Consider the following 16,626-nt stretch of genomic DNA (forward strand, 5'->3'; position numbering starts at 1 on the left):
CATCTTCTGCCCCTTCCCCACTCCCTAGTTTCATCCGTCCCATCCACCTTCTGCTCCCTCCCACCCTAGTCCCATCCACCTTCTGCTCCCTCCCACCCTAGTCCCAACCACCTTCTGCTTTCTAGTATCTTTGTTTGTGGCATTCCATGTGCTGGACATGAACCAAAATACCTCTGTGATTCTGATTATTTTATTCTAATTTCTCAACTTTTTGGCTACGGGTTTAGCTACCTGATATATATATATATATATATATATATATATATATATATATATATATATATATATATATATATATATTCTAGAATTTATTGCTTAATTAATTTGTCCTGTGAATCTGTATTGTGGTGTACTTCTGTCTTCTAATCGTGCGCTCTAAAAATGACAAAAACAGCAACAAAAAATCTCTTTCCCTTCCTGCCTAGCTCTGATAGTAGAGAGGATAGGTTTTTCTAACTTCTTCTTGTCCTACTCCCTGCTAACTCTTGCCGCAGCATTCTAACTTTCTGGACAGGTTCTGCCATTCCTAGATAAATAAAAATAAATTAAAAAAATGTTTAAAAAGCAGCTTTAGTCTCTGTTGGTTTTACATTTTCATTTTACATTGATGAAACTGCTATAATTATTGGGAATATTTAGATTTACAAAAGGAAAGTTATATTCTAGCTGAATTTGATTGTTAAATCAAACTGAATTTATCAAACTGTATCACTGCTGGCCACACCAAGAGAACTTTTTTTTTCTGGTACAGCACTTGGCTGACTCACTGGGACTTATAGTCCCACCCTTCCCAGGGTTTTCTAATCATATAATAGACAAACCAAAAAATCATTAACTTTACTCCTCCGTCATACACAGGCAGTCTTTCTGACTGTTAACCTTACACCTGTTCATACCCATTCCAACCAATCAAGATGACTTTTATTGTCTGTAATAATTGTGGTGCTTTAGTTCTAAGGCAAACCATCTGGAGACTTAAGGCTTCCTTTATCTGTCTTCAGCTTGCTAGTATAAAACAGGAGCTCAGCAAACTAAAGCAGGAATTGGATGCACGTAAAACAGCTTCTATCACTGTACAGAATTGTACCAACTTCTCACCACTGCCTCAAAGGATAAAATCGCCTAAGAATAGATGGTTCGCAGTAGGTTCAGGCAGACTGTGACATGTGGCACAGAAGCATCCGCCCTCACAAGTGTCCCTTACAGAATTCTTTTGCTTCATTACAGCACTGTGCGCCTGAAAATAGAACTGAGGTGGAACAAAAAACAGTGAAGGTGCCCAAAGAGAAAAGACACCCCCAAAGCACTAATATTGAAACTCATACCAGGAAACTGTTGCTACTAGGGGATTCCATTATCAGAGGCATTAACTTTAAAACACAGTTCAAGGACCGTGCAAAGTGAAATGCCTTCCAGGCTCCTCAGCTACTAGCAGTACCAAGCAAATAATGACTATAATCAGAGAAGAAACTAAGGAGTCAAACACTGATGCTGTTATCCACCTGGGAACAAATGACCTGGCCATTAATACTCCACTTGCAGTGCGGAGAGCTTTTCAGGAGCTTGGGGAGGGGTTAAAACCTTTGGTACAAACAGTAGCTTTTACTGAAGTACTACCTACTTTTGGAAAGGGAGAGAAAAGATTGCGAATTACTGAAAATTTCAGTAGCTGGCTCAAAGCCTGGTGTCACCAAGAAGGTTTTAGATACATAGGAGGATGGGGCAATACATGGAAAAACAAAAGACTATATTGTAACGTTGGGCTGTATCTCACTGTGGAAGGAAAAAAATCCTTGGGGAGAAATTTAGACAATATGTTTCTAGACATTTAAACTAGAAGGTGGGGGTGGCATATGGAGGCAGGTCACTTCCAGTGGTCACCCGCAGCTAAAGCTAAAAGACAAGATGTGACAGTAGAAAAGAAAGCAATGAAAACAACAATCTTAGTAAATCACTTTTTACCAACACAGCAGGAAGTGAGACTAAACAAAAAAAAACTAGAAGACGAAAATGCCACTGAAATGTAGATGAAAAGTGAAGACCACAAATGCACGCAATCTAAACAGCAAAGTTCTTGATCTGCAAGCCTTGATGTTACAGGCAGACATAGACATTGTTACAATCATGAAGACATGGCTCAATGATTGGGATGCAAACATACCAGGCTATAGTCTATTTAGGAATGATAGAGATGGTCGTAAAGATGGAAGAATATCTCTGTATGTGAGAAACGATATTGCAGCAACTGAAATGACGGGCCTGGGGAAAGGAAGAAACGATATGGATCACCTTAAAAAGAGATGATGGAACCTCTGTCCACATGGGTGTTGTCTACAGACCTCTGACACAATTGGAGAAACTAGATAAAGATCTGGTTACAGATACCCAAAAGCTCGGAAAGAAAAGAGAGGTGCTGTTGCTGGGAGATTTCAGCCTGCTGGATGCGGATTGGAATGTTCCATGTGCAGAATCAGAAAGAAGTAGAGAGATAGTGGATGCGTTTCTAAGTGGTTTGCTCAGACAGATGGTGATGGGAGGGAGGAAAGCTGGATCTGGTGCTCACAAATGGGGAAAGTGTGTCAAATGTCCGAGTGGGTGCCCACCTGGGCAGCAGTGACCATCAAACAATTTGGTTGACATAACAGCTGAAGTGGAGGGCAGCCACTTAAAACTCAAGAGTCCTGGATTTCAAACATGCTGACTTTAGTAAAATGGGGGGAATACCTGAAGAAAGAGCTGATGGACTGGGAGGACATACGAGAAGTAGAAAGACAATGGTCCAGGCTTAAAGAAGCTATAAATATGGCTACAAACCTTTATGTAAAGAGAGTAAATAGCAAAAGGAAAAGGAAACCGATATGGTTCTCTAAGCAAGTGGCTGAGAAAATAAAGGCTAAAGAGTTGGCATTCATGAAATATAGGAAAACTCAAGAAGAGGAACACGAAGAGGAATACTGGATGAAACTGAAAGAAGCCAAGAGAGAGATACGTCTGGCGAAAGTGCAAGCGGAAGAACAAATGGCTAGACATGTAAAGGGCGACAAATTATTTCAGATATATTAGTGAAAGGAGGAAGACTAAAAATGGAATTGTGAGACTGAAAGATGCTGCGAACCGCTATGTGGAAAATGATGAAGAAAAAGCAAATGTGCTAAACAAATACTTCTATTTTCACGGAAGAAAATCCGTAGAAGGACCACTATTGCCTGGCAAAAGTACATATGAGAATGGAGCAGATATAGCACTGTTCATGGAACAACTTGAAAATGTAAAGGTGGAGAAACCCATGGGAACGGATGGAATCCATCCCAGAATATTAAGGGAGCTCAGAGAGGTTCTGGTGGATCCTCTTAAAGATTTGTTTAATAAATTCTTGGAGACGGGGGAGGTTCCATGGGATTGGAGCAGACCGGATGTGATCCCTCTTCACAAAAGTGGTGATAGAGAAGAAACTGGAAACTATAGGCTGGTAAGCCACACTTCGGTTATTGGAAAAGTAATGGAAGCGATGCTGAAGGAAAGGATAGTGAATTTCCTTGAATCCAATAGGTTGCAAGATCAGAGACAACATGGTTTTACCAAAGGTAAATCGTGCCAAACAAATCTGTTTGGGTGACCAGAGAATTGAATCAAGGATGTGCGATAGATTTCAGCAAAGCTTTTGACATGGTTCTTCATAGGAGGCTCTTGAATAAACTTGACAGGCTGAAGGTAGGACCCAAAGTGGTGAACTGGATTAGAAACTGGTTGAGTAGTGGAGTGCCTCAAGGGCCAATTCTGCTCAATATATTTGTGAGTGACATTGCTGAAGAGTTAGCAGGTAAAATATGCCTTTTTGCGGATGATACCAAGAATTGTAATAGTGTGGGCACCCCGGAGGATCTGCAGAAGCTAGAAGAATGGTCTGATGTTTAGCAATTAAAGTTCAGTGCAAATAAGTGTAATGTGATGCACTTAGGGCTAGAAATCCACGGGAGATGTATGTGTTAGGTGGTGAGAGTCTGATATGCACAGACAGGGAAAGGGATCTTGGGGTGATAGTATCTGAGGATCTGAAGGTGGCAAAACAGTGTGACAGGGTTGTGGCCGTAGGCAGAAGGATGTTAGGCTGTATAGAGAGAGGTGTAACCAGCAGAATAAAGGAGGTGTTGATGCCCCCGTACAAGTCATTGGTGAGGCCCCACCTGGAGTATTGTGTTCAGTTTTGGAGGCTGTATCTTGCTAAGGATGTAAAAAGACTTGAAGCAGTGCAAAGAAAAGCTACAAAAATGGTGTGGGATTTTTGTTACAAGACGTATGAGGAGAGACTTACTGACCTGAACATGTGTACCCTGGAGGAGAGGAGAAACAGGGGTGATACGATACAGACATTCAAATATTTGAAACGTATAAATCCATAAACAAATTTTTTTCGGATGCAGGAAGGCGGTAGAACTAGAGGGCATGAATTGAGGTTGAAGGGTGACAGACTCAGGAAAAATGTCAGGAAGTATTATTTCACAGAGAGGGTGATGGATACTTGGAATGCCCTCCCACGGGAGGTAGTGGAGATGAAAACGGTAACGAAATTAAAAAATGCATGGGATAAATATAAAGGAATCCTGTTCAGAAGTAATGGATCCACAGAAGTTTAGCGGAGATTGGGTGGCAAAACCGGTAATTGGGAAGCAAAGCTAGTTCTGGGCAGGCTTCTACAGTCTGTGCCCTGAAAATGGCAAGGACAAATCAAGGTCAGGCATACATATAAAGTAGCACATACAATGAGGTTATCTTGTTGGGCAGACAGGTGGCCAGTTCAAATCCCACTGCTGCTCCTTGTGATCTTTGGCAAGTCACTTAACCCTCCATTGCCTCAGGTACAAACTTAGATTGTGAGCCCTCCAAGTACAGGGAAATACACAATGTACCTGAATGTAACTCAGCTTGAGCTACTACTAAAAAAGGTGTGAGCAAAATTCAAATTCAAAAATAGACTGATCAGATCTTTATCTGCCGTCATCTACTATGTTACTGTCTCCTGTCTGTTTGACTTTTTTTTTTCTCTCTCCATATCCACTGTCATTCCAGGGTAGGCTGAAACCAGGCAGTGCTTACATCACTGACACTGCCGAACGACCTGGAAGTATGGAGGGCTGCAGTATGGAGAGGGGGGGGAGGGAGGAGTGAGAGATCCGGACCCCATGGGGGAGCAGAACCGGGGAGGTGCCTCACCACTCGAGGAAGGGAGTGGGGTATCAAACCGCACCAGCAAGCCATTTGGGGGGGGGGGGGGGAATGCCCCTCAAACTACACCCATGCCTCAATCATATCTCCTCTCATCTGTCTCTTTTTCAAGCTGAAGCGCCCTAACCTCTTTAGCCTTTCTTCATATGAGAAGAGTTCCATCTCCTTTATCATTTTGGTCGCTTTTCTTTGAACCTTTTTCTAATTCTGCTATGTCTTTTTTGAGATACGTGAAAAGAACTGAACGCAGTACTCAAGGCGAAGTCGCACCATGGAATGATACAAAGGCATTTTGGTATTTTCGGTCTTAGTCACCATCCATTTCCTAATAATTCCTAGCATCCTGTTTGCTTTTTTTGGCTGCCGCCCCCGCACATTGAGCAGAAGATTTCAGCATATTATCTATGATGAAATCTAGATCTTTTTCTTGGGTGTTGACCCCCAAGGTGGCCCTAGCATCAGGTAACTATGATTCCGATTATTCTTTCCAGTGTTCATCACTTTACATTTGTCCACATTAAATTTCATCTGCCATTTGGATGCCCAGTCTTCAAATTTCCTAAGGTCTTCCTGCAATTTTAAGTCTGCACATATTTTAACAACCTTGAATAGTTTTGTGTCATCTGCAAATTTAATCACCTGACTCGTTTTAATTTTCAGATCATTTATAGGAAAGCAATTATTTGACTCAATTCAAGGTGGCTTGATACTTCCCAGGTTCATCTGACCAGATGCTGAAGATTTTTTTTTTTTTTTTGGGGGGGGGGGGGGGGGGGGGGGTTCAGATTTGACACACATTTGATGGATATGCAAAGCCATGCCAGAAGCTATTCAATTTAGAATCTGAAGGAATATGAAGGTTAATTTCTAGAGAAATATCTTGGGATCATTGGACTTCTTATTTTTTTATTTTTTTATTTCATTTACTTATCATTAGGGTGCTATCCCATCAGAGAATTTTTGACATCTGAATGAAACTTTTGTTACAGTGTTTGTGGCAAATTTATAGTATGGAAATGTTATCGGCTAAACGTTAAACATCAAAGAGTGTGGGATTTGTTTGCTGGTGTCTTTTGGCTTTTGGAAACTGGGTATGGGGTTTGCTCCTAGAGTAGAAAGGTTTTAAAAGAAATAATATAAATTTGAGGGTTAGCACAAGGCACGCATTGTATGTTGTTCAAAGAAGTTACAATGATATATGTGTGATGTAATAGCATAGTGTTGACAGTTTCAGAAATTATTCGGCATGATGTGTAGACAAAGACTATTGCTATCTTTGGTTGATTTTCTGTTTGCTTTTGATAGATTACAAGAAGTAAAAAAAAAAAAAAGATATCTTTCACCTCTGCTTTCATTCATCATTGCAAGGGGTTTGATCTTTGAGTATGGGGAAAATAGCTAAGTATAGCCTCTCATGACTTCTTTGAGGTAATTTATGATAGCCTGCTTGGGTTACAGAAGTTCTAATTGTAATCTTACTTAGCATGCACAAGTACTAAAATAGATTAATCCCAAAAGCAAGAAATATATATACTGAAAAATGTTTAGTGATTGCTCATGTTCATGAGCAGTTACATATGTTCATATGTTTGTTTCTGGATTGTTGCTTCTTGAGTTGATATATAAATATTTCTTTATCACAGGGACATAAAACCTGATAATGTTCTTTTGGACATGAATGGCCACATACGCCTGGCGGACTTTGGATCATGTTTGAAAATGAACGATGATGGCACCGTATGTATTTGTCATCTTGCATGCTGTTTGCTTAGCTGGTAATAGAGAGATGAGTTCTTATTTAAAAACATCAGTGGTCATTTTTTTCTAGATGAATTGGCTTACATGTGAGATATGAAAAGCAACCAGTTTCGCCACAAAAGCATTGCTTTCAAATATTTTTATTAACTGAGTCATACATTTGATATTCCACCTTTCTGTGGTACAGCCAAGGTGTATATATATATATTGGTACTATCTCTGTCCCTAGTGGACTCAGTCTGTTTTGTACCTGGGGCAATGAAGGGTTAAGTGACTTGCCCAGGGTCACAAGGAGCTACAGTGGGAATTGAACCCATTTCCCTTCTCAGCTCATTGCACTAACCTTTAAGCTACTCCTCCATTCATAGAAAACTTTTGAAGTCAGGGTTCAAGAAGGACAGATGTGTTCCCTCTTCACAGAAGTGGTAACAGAGAAAAGGTAGGAAACTACTGGCCAGTAAATTTTTTTTGGTGGTTGGAACAGTAATGGAGATACCCCTTAAAGGAAAGGATAGTGAACTTTCTAGCATCAAATGGGTTGCAAGATCTGAGGCAACATGATTTTATCAAAGGAAGATTGTGCTAAACAAATCTGACTGATTAGTTCTGTGGTCACCCAGTCAGAGAAATCAGATCGAGAACATGTACTGAATGTAGTTTACTTGGATTTCAGCAAAGCTTTTGATACAGTTTTGCAAAGCTTTTGATGCAGTTCTGCAAAGCAGGCTGCAGTTAAAACAAAAGGTGGTGACCTGGATTAGAAACTGGTTGTCTACAGTTTTCAGCTTATTAGGATTTACTTATACCGCCTTTACTGAACAAACAGGACAAGGCGATGTACAGTCTAAAAAAAACATACAGAATGAAAAGAACTCCATTAATGATTGGAAAGCACAAAGAACATCACACATACACACGCACACACACGCACACAAAATCTCACCTGGCTGCTGCCTGCTAATTAAAAAAAAAAGCTACACGTCTAGTGACTTCGAATTTAGCCGATCTTGGTCTAGGCAATACAAGTTTATGGCCGTTTAAAGAACAAAGAACTCGGGTGGGGCAGTAAGGAATAAGTGATTCTAAATACTGAGGAGTACCCATTTGGAATGCTTGAAAAGTAAGAACCAAAAGTTTGAACTGAACATGAAATTTAATTGATAACCAATGATACCGAGCTAGCAAAGGAAAGATGTCAATACCTATCCGCACCACAAAGAAGTTGAATAGTATTTTGGATGACCTGTAACCTTTCTATGTTTGAGTGTGAAATACCACAATACATTACGTTACAGTAGTGTAATTTAGACATCAAAATGGCATGAATTAGTGTATAGAAAGACTTCTGATCAAACAATCTTCTTAGTTGCCTCAAGGCAAAAAAAAGCAAAAACCTGAAGTGCAAAAGAAAGTTGGGAATCTAGAATCAGCTCAAGATAATAAAATGATTGCACTGGGTTGACTTGTGTATGAAGTAAATGTAATGGTCTTTCTGAGTAAGATGAAAGTCCAGTTACCCAACAGGCTACTGTCTTGTCAGGGTTCTGCCTGTCTGGACTGATAAAAGAATCCTGGTGATTTGTGTGTTGGGTCTGTGAGTTCTTTTTGGGAACTGTGGACCACTGGAAGTATGGCTCCAGTAACCTAGAAATCACTGGGGATAATTTGGTAGAGGAAGACTCGTGCAGAGGCGGTTGTGACCCATTCGGTGGGAGGAGGGTGCTATTGTAGAGCACAAGCAGCAGGTCGACCTGAGCTGTGCTGGGGATAGACCCTCTGGCCACGGGGTTTCCCCAGGCAGGTGGCTAGGTGTTTCATGACTGTGACTAAAAAGGAATGGAATCTGTACCAGAAGATGTATGAGATGAGACTTGAAGATCTGATTATATATGCCATAGATAAGCAGAAGGGCAGGGTAGATATAATAGAGATGTTCATACTCTTGAGAGGTATTGATGAACAGACAAACATTTTTCCAAAGATGGGAAAACAGTAGAACCAGAGGACATGAAATAAAACTGAAAGGAGGAAAATTTAAAAGCAACATCAGGAAATATTTTTTCTCGGAAAGTTTGGTGGGTGCTTGGAGTTCCCTCTTGGTGGAGACAGTAGGGACCAAAACAGTAATGGAATGCAAAGGTATGGGACTGTGGCGAAATGGGACTTCTTTGCCTGTGACCTGTAATATTGTATTATTTTTCCCCTTCATTGCATTTCCCTTGTTGGCCAGTAGGTGGTGTCTGACCTCTGCCTTATAGCAGTAGCAAAATGTTTACTTCTTAGCTTACCTTCCCCTAAGGAAAAGAGGAAATCCCCTGAGGGAAAGTAACCTGCACTTCCATATCATCAAGCTGATCAATCCATAGACTGGTGGGTTGTGTCCATCTACCAGCAGGTGGAGATAGAGAGCAAACTTTTGCCTCCCTATATGTGGTCATGTGCTGCCGGAAACTCCTCAGTATGTTCTCTATCTCAGCAGGTGGTGGTCACACACAGCAGCAGCTCTGGCTAGGCCTCCAAGCCTAATTTTTAGGTTTTGTTGAGTGCCTGGGGTTGAGGGCTCTTTTGAGCAAGTGCAAACCTGGTGGTGCCAGGTCCCTCCTTTTCTCCCCCCTCCCGCTGGCTCCGTTTAAAAAAAAAAAAAAAAAAAAAATTTTGAACGTCTTTAAGGGCGTTTATTTCGACGTTTATTTAAGCGTCTATTGCAGCTACTCACTGGGACACCAGGTCGTTACAACTCGGAGCGGACAGCAGGTAATTTTTACCTTTTTATAGCGGGCAGGGGGTTCCCCGATTCTTCTCCTCGTGGCATATGGCGTCGGAGGGCGAGGGCGCAAAGGGTCGCTCCCCGGGTCGCTTGAGCGCTTCTAGAGGGGATGCGGGGGTCTTAAAGCCTGATTCGCCCTTGTTGGGTGACAGTTTCGTGACCGATGAATGTCCCGGTCCTTCCTCCGGCGTGGCGGTTTTTCCCGCCATAAACGCCCATCCCCCGCTCCTCGCCTCCGCCATCTTGGCCGGCCACGCGGCTCGGACGGCTTCTTCTTGGGCCACCCTTGAGGTTGGAGACATTAATGCCATGAACGCCCTTAATTTGGGCGACGGCACAGAAGCGGCTAAAGTTAAGAGCCGTTCTTCCCGCATGGCTCCTTCGCGGAGTTTCGCGCCGGACGCCATTTTGGATGCGCAGCATGTCTCTCCCCCGCTATTGCGAGCGCCGGTTGAGGGTGCGTCTAGGGCTGTTGCCCAGGCTGCGGAAGTGCACAGTCTGGGGGGTTTCTCCCCCGAGTTTGTTTTGCTGCTGCATCAGGCCTTCCTCATGCACAACGCTGCCCCCGCTCCCTCGTCTGGTAAAGAGGTTGAGGTTCCCAGAGGTAAACGCCCTCGGGTTGATTCCCAGGCCTTGGAGGAATTTGTCTCCTCCGATGTAGATGAGGGCAGCGTGTCTGAGGTCTCCCAACGGTCCTTTGCGGATTCCTTGGAGGAGACGGATCCCCGCTCGGATGGAGCGGATGACCCCTCTGCAGTGCGGCTTTTTCGCCCAGAGGATTTGCCCAACCTGTTGTTACAGGCCATGGACACTTTGAAGATTTCCTCTCCGGAGGACGTCTCTCCCTCAGCCCCTGTTGGCTCTGCCATTATGCTGGGGACGAAGCGCCCGCCTAGAACCTTCCACGTGCATGATGCCATGCACACCTTAATTTCGGCTCAATGGGATGTCCCAGAAGCGAGCCTTAAAGTGGCTAGGGCTATGTCCCGCCTCTATCCTTTGGCTGTGAGTGAACGTGAGGCCTATCTGTGGCCTACCGTGGATTCTTTAATCACTGCGGTGACTAAGAAAACGGCTTTGCCGGTGGAAGGTGGCACGGCCCTAAAGGACGCCCAAGACAGAAGATTGGAGGCGGCCTTAAGGTCGTCCTTTGAGGCGGCTGCTTTAAGTTTGCAGGCCTCAGTTTGCGGCTCCTATGTGGCCAGGGCGTGCCTGACTATGGTGCAGCGGGCTTCCCCCTCGGATCATTCCTTGAGGGCTGATTGGCCGGCCCTGGAATCGGGCTTAGCCTATTTGGCAGACTTGCTGTATGATGTCTTGAGAGCCTCAGCTAAAGGCATGGCTCAGACAGTCTCTGCGCGGCGGTGGCTTTGGCTGAAACATTGGTCTGCTGACCACGCCTCTAATTCCCGCCTGGCTAGATTGCCTTTTAAAGGCAAGCTGCTCTTTGGGGGTCGAGCTGGACAAAATCGTGACCGATCTCGGCACGTCTAAGGGCAAGAAGTTACCAGAGGTCAGGGCTCGGGCTAGTGCTCGTCCCGGTACCTCCAGAGGACGGTTTCAGGAAGCCCGTCGGTACCCGCCCGGGCAGGTCGGGTTCTTCTGCCCCCTCTTCCTTTAAGAGGAATTTCTCCCCCAAGCAGCATTCCTTTCGCAGAGACCGCCGTCCCGGAGGTGCTCCCTCCGGTCCTCCCCCAGGGTCTCGTACCCAATGACGGGGTCTTGGTCCACGCCCCAGTGCAGATTGGAGGACGGCTGTCCTCGTTTCTGGGCGAGTGGACCACAATAACTTCAGACGCTTGGGTGCTGGAAGTCATCAGAGACGGCTACAAGCTAGAGTTCTGCCGACCCTTAAGAGACGGGTTTGTACTCTCTCCCTGCAAGTCTCCGGTCAAAGCTGTGGCAGTGCAGCAGACTTTGGACAATCTGATCCGCCTGGGTGCGGTTGTTCCGGTGCCAGAAAGTCAGCTTGGCAAGGGGCGTTACTCCATTTACTTTGTGGTACCAAAGAAAGGAGGTTCTGTCCGGCCTATCCTCGACCTCAAAGGGGTCAATCGGGCCTTGAAAGTGCGGCACTTTCGCATGGAGACTCTCCGCTCTGTTATAGCGGCAGTGAAGGCAGGGGAGTACCTGGCATCCTTGGACATCAAGGAAGCATACTTGCATATTCCCATCTGGCCTCCTCATCAACGCTTTCTGCGTTTTGCTGTCCTGGGCCGACACTTCCAGTTCAGAGCCCTCCCGTTCGGGTTGGCTACTGCTCCGCGGACCTTTTCCAAAGTAATGGTGGTCATAGCGGCCTTCCTGCGAAAGGAAGGAGTACAAGTCCATCCTTATCTGGACGACTGGTTGATCCGAGCCCCCTCTTATGCAGAGTGCGGCAAAGCTGTGGACCGGGTAGTTGCTCTTTTGAGCTCCCTGGGATGGATCATCAACTGGGAGAAGAGCCAGCTGCGCCCGACTCAGTCCCTGGAGTATCTGGGAGTTCGATTCGACACCCAAGTGGGCAGAGTGTTCCTGCCAGACAATCGGATTGTCAAACTTCAGGCTCAGGTGGACCAGTTCCTAGTAGCCTCTCCTCTTCGGGCTTGGGACTATGTGCAGCTGTTGGGCTCTATGACGGCCACGATGGAAGTAGTGCCCTGGGCCAGGGCTCATATGAGACCACTACAACACTCTCTGCTGCAGCGCTGGACTCCGATGTCGGAGGATTATGCTGTGCGCCTTCCCTTGGATCCAGCAGTGCGCAAGGCGCTGAGCTGGTGGATGCAGACAGACAAGTTGTCTGCGGGAATGCCTCTGGTGACCCCAGAGTGGATTGTCGTCACGACGGACGCCTCGTTGTCGGGCTGGGGAGCCCACTGCTTGGGAAGGACAGCGCAGGGGCTCTGGTCTCCTGCAGAGGCAAAGTGGTCTATCAACCTCCTGGAACTCAGAGCCATTCGGTTGGCGCTTTTGGAGTTCATCCCGGTACTGGTGCTGAAGCCTGTACGGGTCCTGTCGGACAATGCCACGGCTGTGGCCTATGTCAACCGCCAGGGAGGTACCAAGAGCGCCCCTCTAGCCAAGGAGGCTATGAATCTTTGCCAGTGGGCGGAAGCGAACCTGGAGCAGCTTTCAGCGGCCCACATTGCCGGAGTCATGAATGTCAAGGCGGACTTTCTCAGTCGCCATACCTTGGAGCCCGGAGAGTGGCAGCTATCTGCTCAGGCGTTCTTGGACATCACGAAGCGCTGGGGCCAGCCGAGCCTAGATCTGAGGGCGTCATCGGCCAATTGCCAAGTGCCGCGCTTTTTCAGCAGAGGACGGGACCCTCGATCCCTGGGAGTAGATGCTCTTCTCCAACAGTGGCCGACACAAGAGCTTCTCTATGTGTTCCCGCCTTGGCCCATGTTGGGCAGGGTGCTAGACCGGGTGGCAAAGCATCCCGGCAGGGTAATCCTGGTGGGTCCGGATTGGCCCAGACGTCCCTGGTATGCGGACTTGATCAGGCTCTCAGTCGACGATCCTCTACGGCTGCCAGTGGAGCAGGGCCTGTTACATCAGGGTCCCGTGGTGATGGAGGATCCCTCCCCCTTTGGTCTTACGGCCTGGCTATTGAGCGGCAGCGTCTGAGGAAGAAGGGCTTCTCAGACAAGGTCATCGCCACTATGCTGAGAGCGAGGAAGCGCTCTACTTCTACTGCTTACGCCAGGGTTTGGCGTATCTTTGCAGCGTGGTGTGAAGCAGGCTCACTTTCTCCCTTCACTGCTCCAATTTCTTCAGTGTTGGCGTTCCTACAAGAAGGTCTGGAGAAAGGCCTGTCGCTCAGTTCCCTTAAAGTCCAGGTAGCGGCTCTGGCTTGCTTCAGGGGCCGCCTGAAGGGTGCTTCCCTGGCTTCGCAGCCAGATGTGGTGCGCTTTCTCAAGGGAGTTAATCACCTGCGCCCTCCTCTGCACTCAGTGGTGCCTGCGTGGAATCTCAACCTGGTGCTAAGAGCATTGCAGAAGCCGCCTTTTGAACCCTTGTCGAGGGCATCTCTGAAAGACCTGACGTTGAAAGCAGTCTTTTTGGTGGCTATCACTTCAGCCAGAAGAGTTTCCGAGCTCCAGGCGCTCTCGTGTCGAGAGCCTTTTCTGCAGTTCACTGAGGCAGGAGTGACTATTCGCACAGTGCCTTCCTTCCTGTTTCTCGCTTCCATGTGAATCAGCAGCTCTGTCTCCCTTCCTTTCGTAGGGAGGACTACCCAGAGGAGTACTCTGCTCTTAAATATCTGGATGTGAGACGAGTCATCATCAGATACTTGGAAGTGACCAATGATTTCCGGAAATCGGATCATCTGTTTGTCCTGTTTGCAGGTCCTCGTAAGGGTCTGCAGGCTGCTAAGCCTACAGTGGCAAGATGGGTCAAGGAAGCCATTGCAGCGGCTTATGTGGCCGCGGGGAAGGTGCCGCCTATCCAGCTGAAGGCTCACTCCACGAGAGCTCAGGCGGCCTCGATGGCAGAGGCCGGATCCGTCTCCTTGGAAGAGATATGCAAGGCGGCAACTTGGGCTTTGGCTCATACATTCTCCAAGCATTACCGTTTGACTGTGGCTGCACGGGCGGAGGCCCGGTTTGGAGCTTCAGTGTTGAGGTCAGGGATTTCAATGTCCCGCCCTGGGTGAGTACTGCTTCGGTACATCCCACCAGTCTATGGATTGATCAGCTTGATGATATGGAAGGTAAAATTATGTATAATCATACCTGATAATTTTCTTTCCATTAATCATAGCTGATCAATCCATAGCCCCTCCCAGATATCTGTACTGTTTTTATTCTGGTTGCATTTCAGGTTCAAGTTTAGTCTTCAGTTACTTCAGAAAGACTTCGTGTTCAAGTTTTTTCACTTGGATTCTTCAAGAGTTAAGACGAGTTTGTGTTACAGTGAGCTGCTGCATTCCTCTCCCCTCCGTTTTACGGGGCTGGATTGAGACTTAAAATTCTGCCGGCACTCCCTCCCGCTTCGTGCGGCTGTAGGGCAGCTTTGTACCCCTCCCGCTTCGGCGGTGTTAGGGTCAGTCAGCTCCTCCCGCGGTTGCGGTTGCAGGATAAGCCAGATCCCCCCGCATCGGCGGGTGTGGTGTCCCTCCCCCGCTCCGCGGGGATGAGCTGGACGGCTTCCCCTCCCCCACTTGTGTGGGGATGAGCTGGGTTAATTCCCCTCCCCCGTTTCGGCGGTGGTGAGCTGGGCAGAGTGTCCCTTCGTGGGTGTAATTCTCTAAGTGCTGAGTCCTGCGGATGGAGCTTTGATATCGACATACTGAGGAGTTTCCGGCAGCACATGACCACATATAGGGAGGCAAAAGTTTGCTCTCTATCTCCACCTGCTGGTAGATGGACACAACCCACCAGTCTATGGATTGATCAGCTATGATTAATGGAAAGAAAATTATCAGGTATGATTATACATAATTTTACCTTCTATTGGCCAACTACCCTCAGTGTTAATGCTCTGGGCCCTTATTGGCCCTGAAGTGCAAGATCTGGCCAGAATATGCAGGAATTCTCCAGTCTCAGAGTGGGAGTGTGGAGAGTGAAAACCTCTGCTCTGAGACCCTGTTCAAATCCTAAGAGCAGTTATTTTTCCTGAACACCCAGGTATTACTTGGGTAGTTAAGTGTTAGTTTTAATATTGACATTTTGTATATTTACCTGTTTGCTGTTTTATACCTTTTTACCATTCACTATTCTATTTTTTTTCTGATAATAAACCTTTTAGTTTATTCTCTCTGTTTTCCTGGACTGACTAAGAATCCTGGTGGCTGGTGTTTTCTAGGACCTGAGAGACCCCGGGAGTGTGGCCCCAGTGTCCTTAGAAACCACCGGGGAAATAACTTATGGGTAGGAGGCTCGCCCAAAGGCAAGCGGGACCCAGCAGGTGGTGGGGGGGGGGTATGCCAGTGTAGGGGCATATGCTCAGGTGCGAGTGGGCCTGGGCAATGCTGGGACAGACCCTCTAGGTGGCCTTAGGGTTAACCCCAGGTAGAAGCTAGGGGTAGTGCTTAGGTATTACGTGACAGGGACAAACAGAGGATCTCAATATACTGTAGCAAGAAGCTAGAATCAGCCCAAAGAGCATTTTTGTCCAATGCAAAACCAAGTAACTTTTACCTTTCCAAAAAAGCATAGTGGAGAGAAGCTGCATGGAGCGACAGTTATGATTCTAGACCAGTGGTTCCCAGTCCTGGTCCTGGAGGCACTCTAGCCAGACAGTTTTTCAGGATATCCACAATGAATATTCATAAAAGATTTGCATGCAGTGGAGGCAGTGAATGCATATCTCTCTCATAAATGTTCATTGTGGATATCTTGAAAACCTGACTGGCTGTGATGCCTCCAGGACCAGGTTTGGGAACCAGTGCCCTAGACAAAAGAAGAGGTAACCTGCACAGAGCAGCAATTAACAACCCTAACTGCCTTACTGAGCAGTCTAGATAGCCATGCTTGGTCTTTACCTGCAATTATTTATTTAGTTAGTTAGTTAGTTGGATTTATTAACTGCCTTTATGAAAAGATTCACCTAAAGCAGTGTACAGTAGGTACAGTTTAACATAAAACTTATAATTGTGTTAACAGCATAATAGTAAAAAACCATGAATAAACATAAATACAATAAATGAGGTAAACTTAAAACAGTAAATTGAAAACTAATAATAGAACTATCTTGAAACAGTATCAAAAATATATACATTTAACAGCACTAGAATTCAAATACCAGAGATATAAAACAGTGTTAGCATAATACTAATGATACACCTAATAAGCATGCATTAGAACATTCAATTAACATAAATGTGATGCTAAAGATTTTCTACAATACGGCTTACCATATAGCTGAGGGACCATATGATGGGGAGA

The 16,626-nt window shown here is 45.9% G+C and overlaps 1 protein-coding gene across 1 annotated transcript in view; it reads left to right on the top strand.

The window, feature by feature from the left end:
* Positions 1–16,626, top strand: part of CDC42BPB (CDC42 binding protein kinase beta) — a 288,059-nt gene that overhangs the window by 102,304 nt on the left and 169,129 nt on the right. The window contains 1 exon segment of the mRNA XM_030214305.1: positions 6,867–6,960. Within this exon segment, the coding sequence (XP_030070165.1) occupies positions 6,867–6,960 (94 nt within the window).

The sequence above is a fragment of the Microcaecilia unicolor genome, chromosome 9 (genome assembly GCF_901765095.1).
Source record: "Microcaecilia unicolor chromosome 9, aMicUni1.1, whole genome shotgun sequence".
NCBI lineage: Eukaryota > Metazoa > Chordata > Amphibia > Gymnophiona > Siphonopidae > Microcaecilia > Microcaecilia unicolor.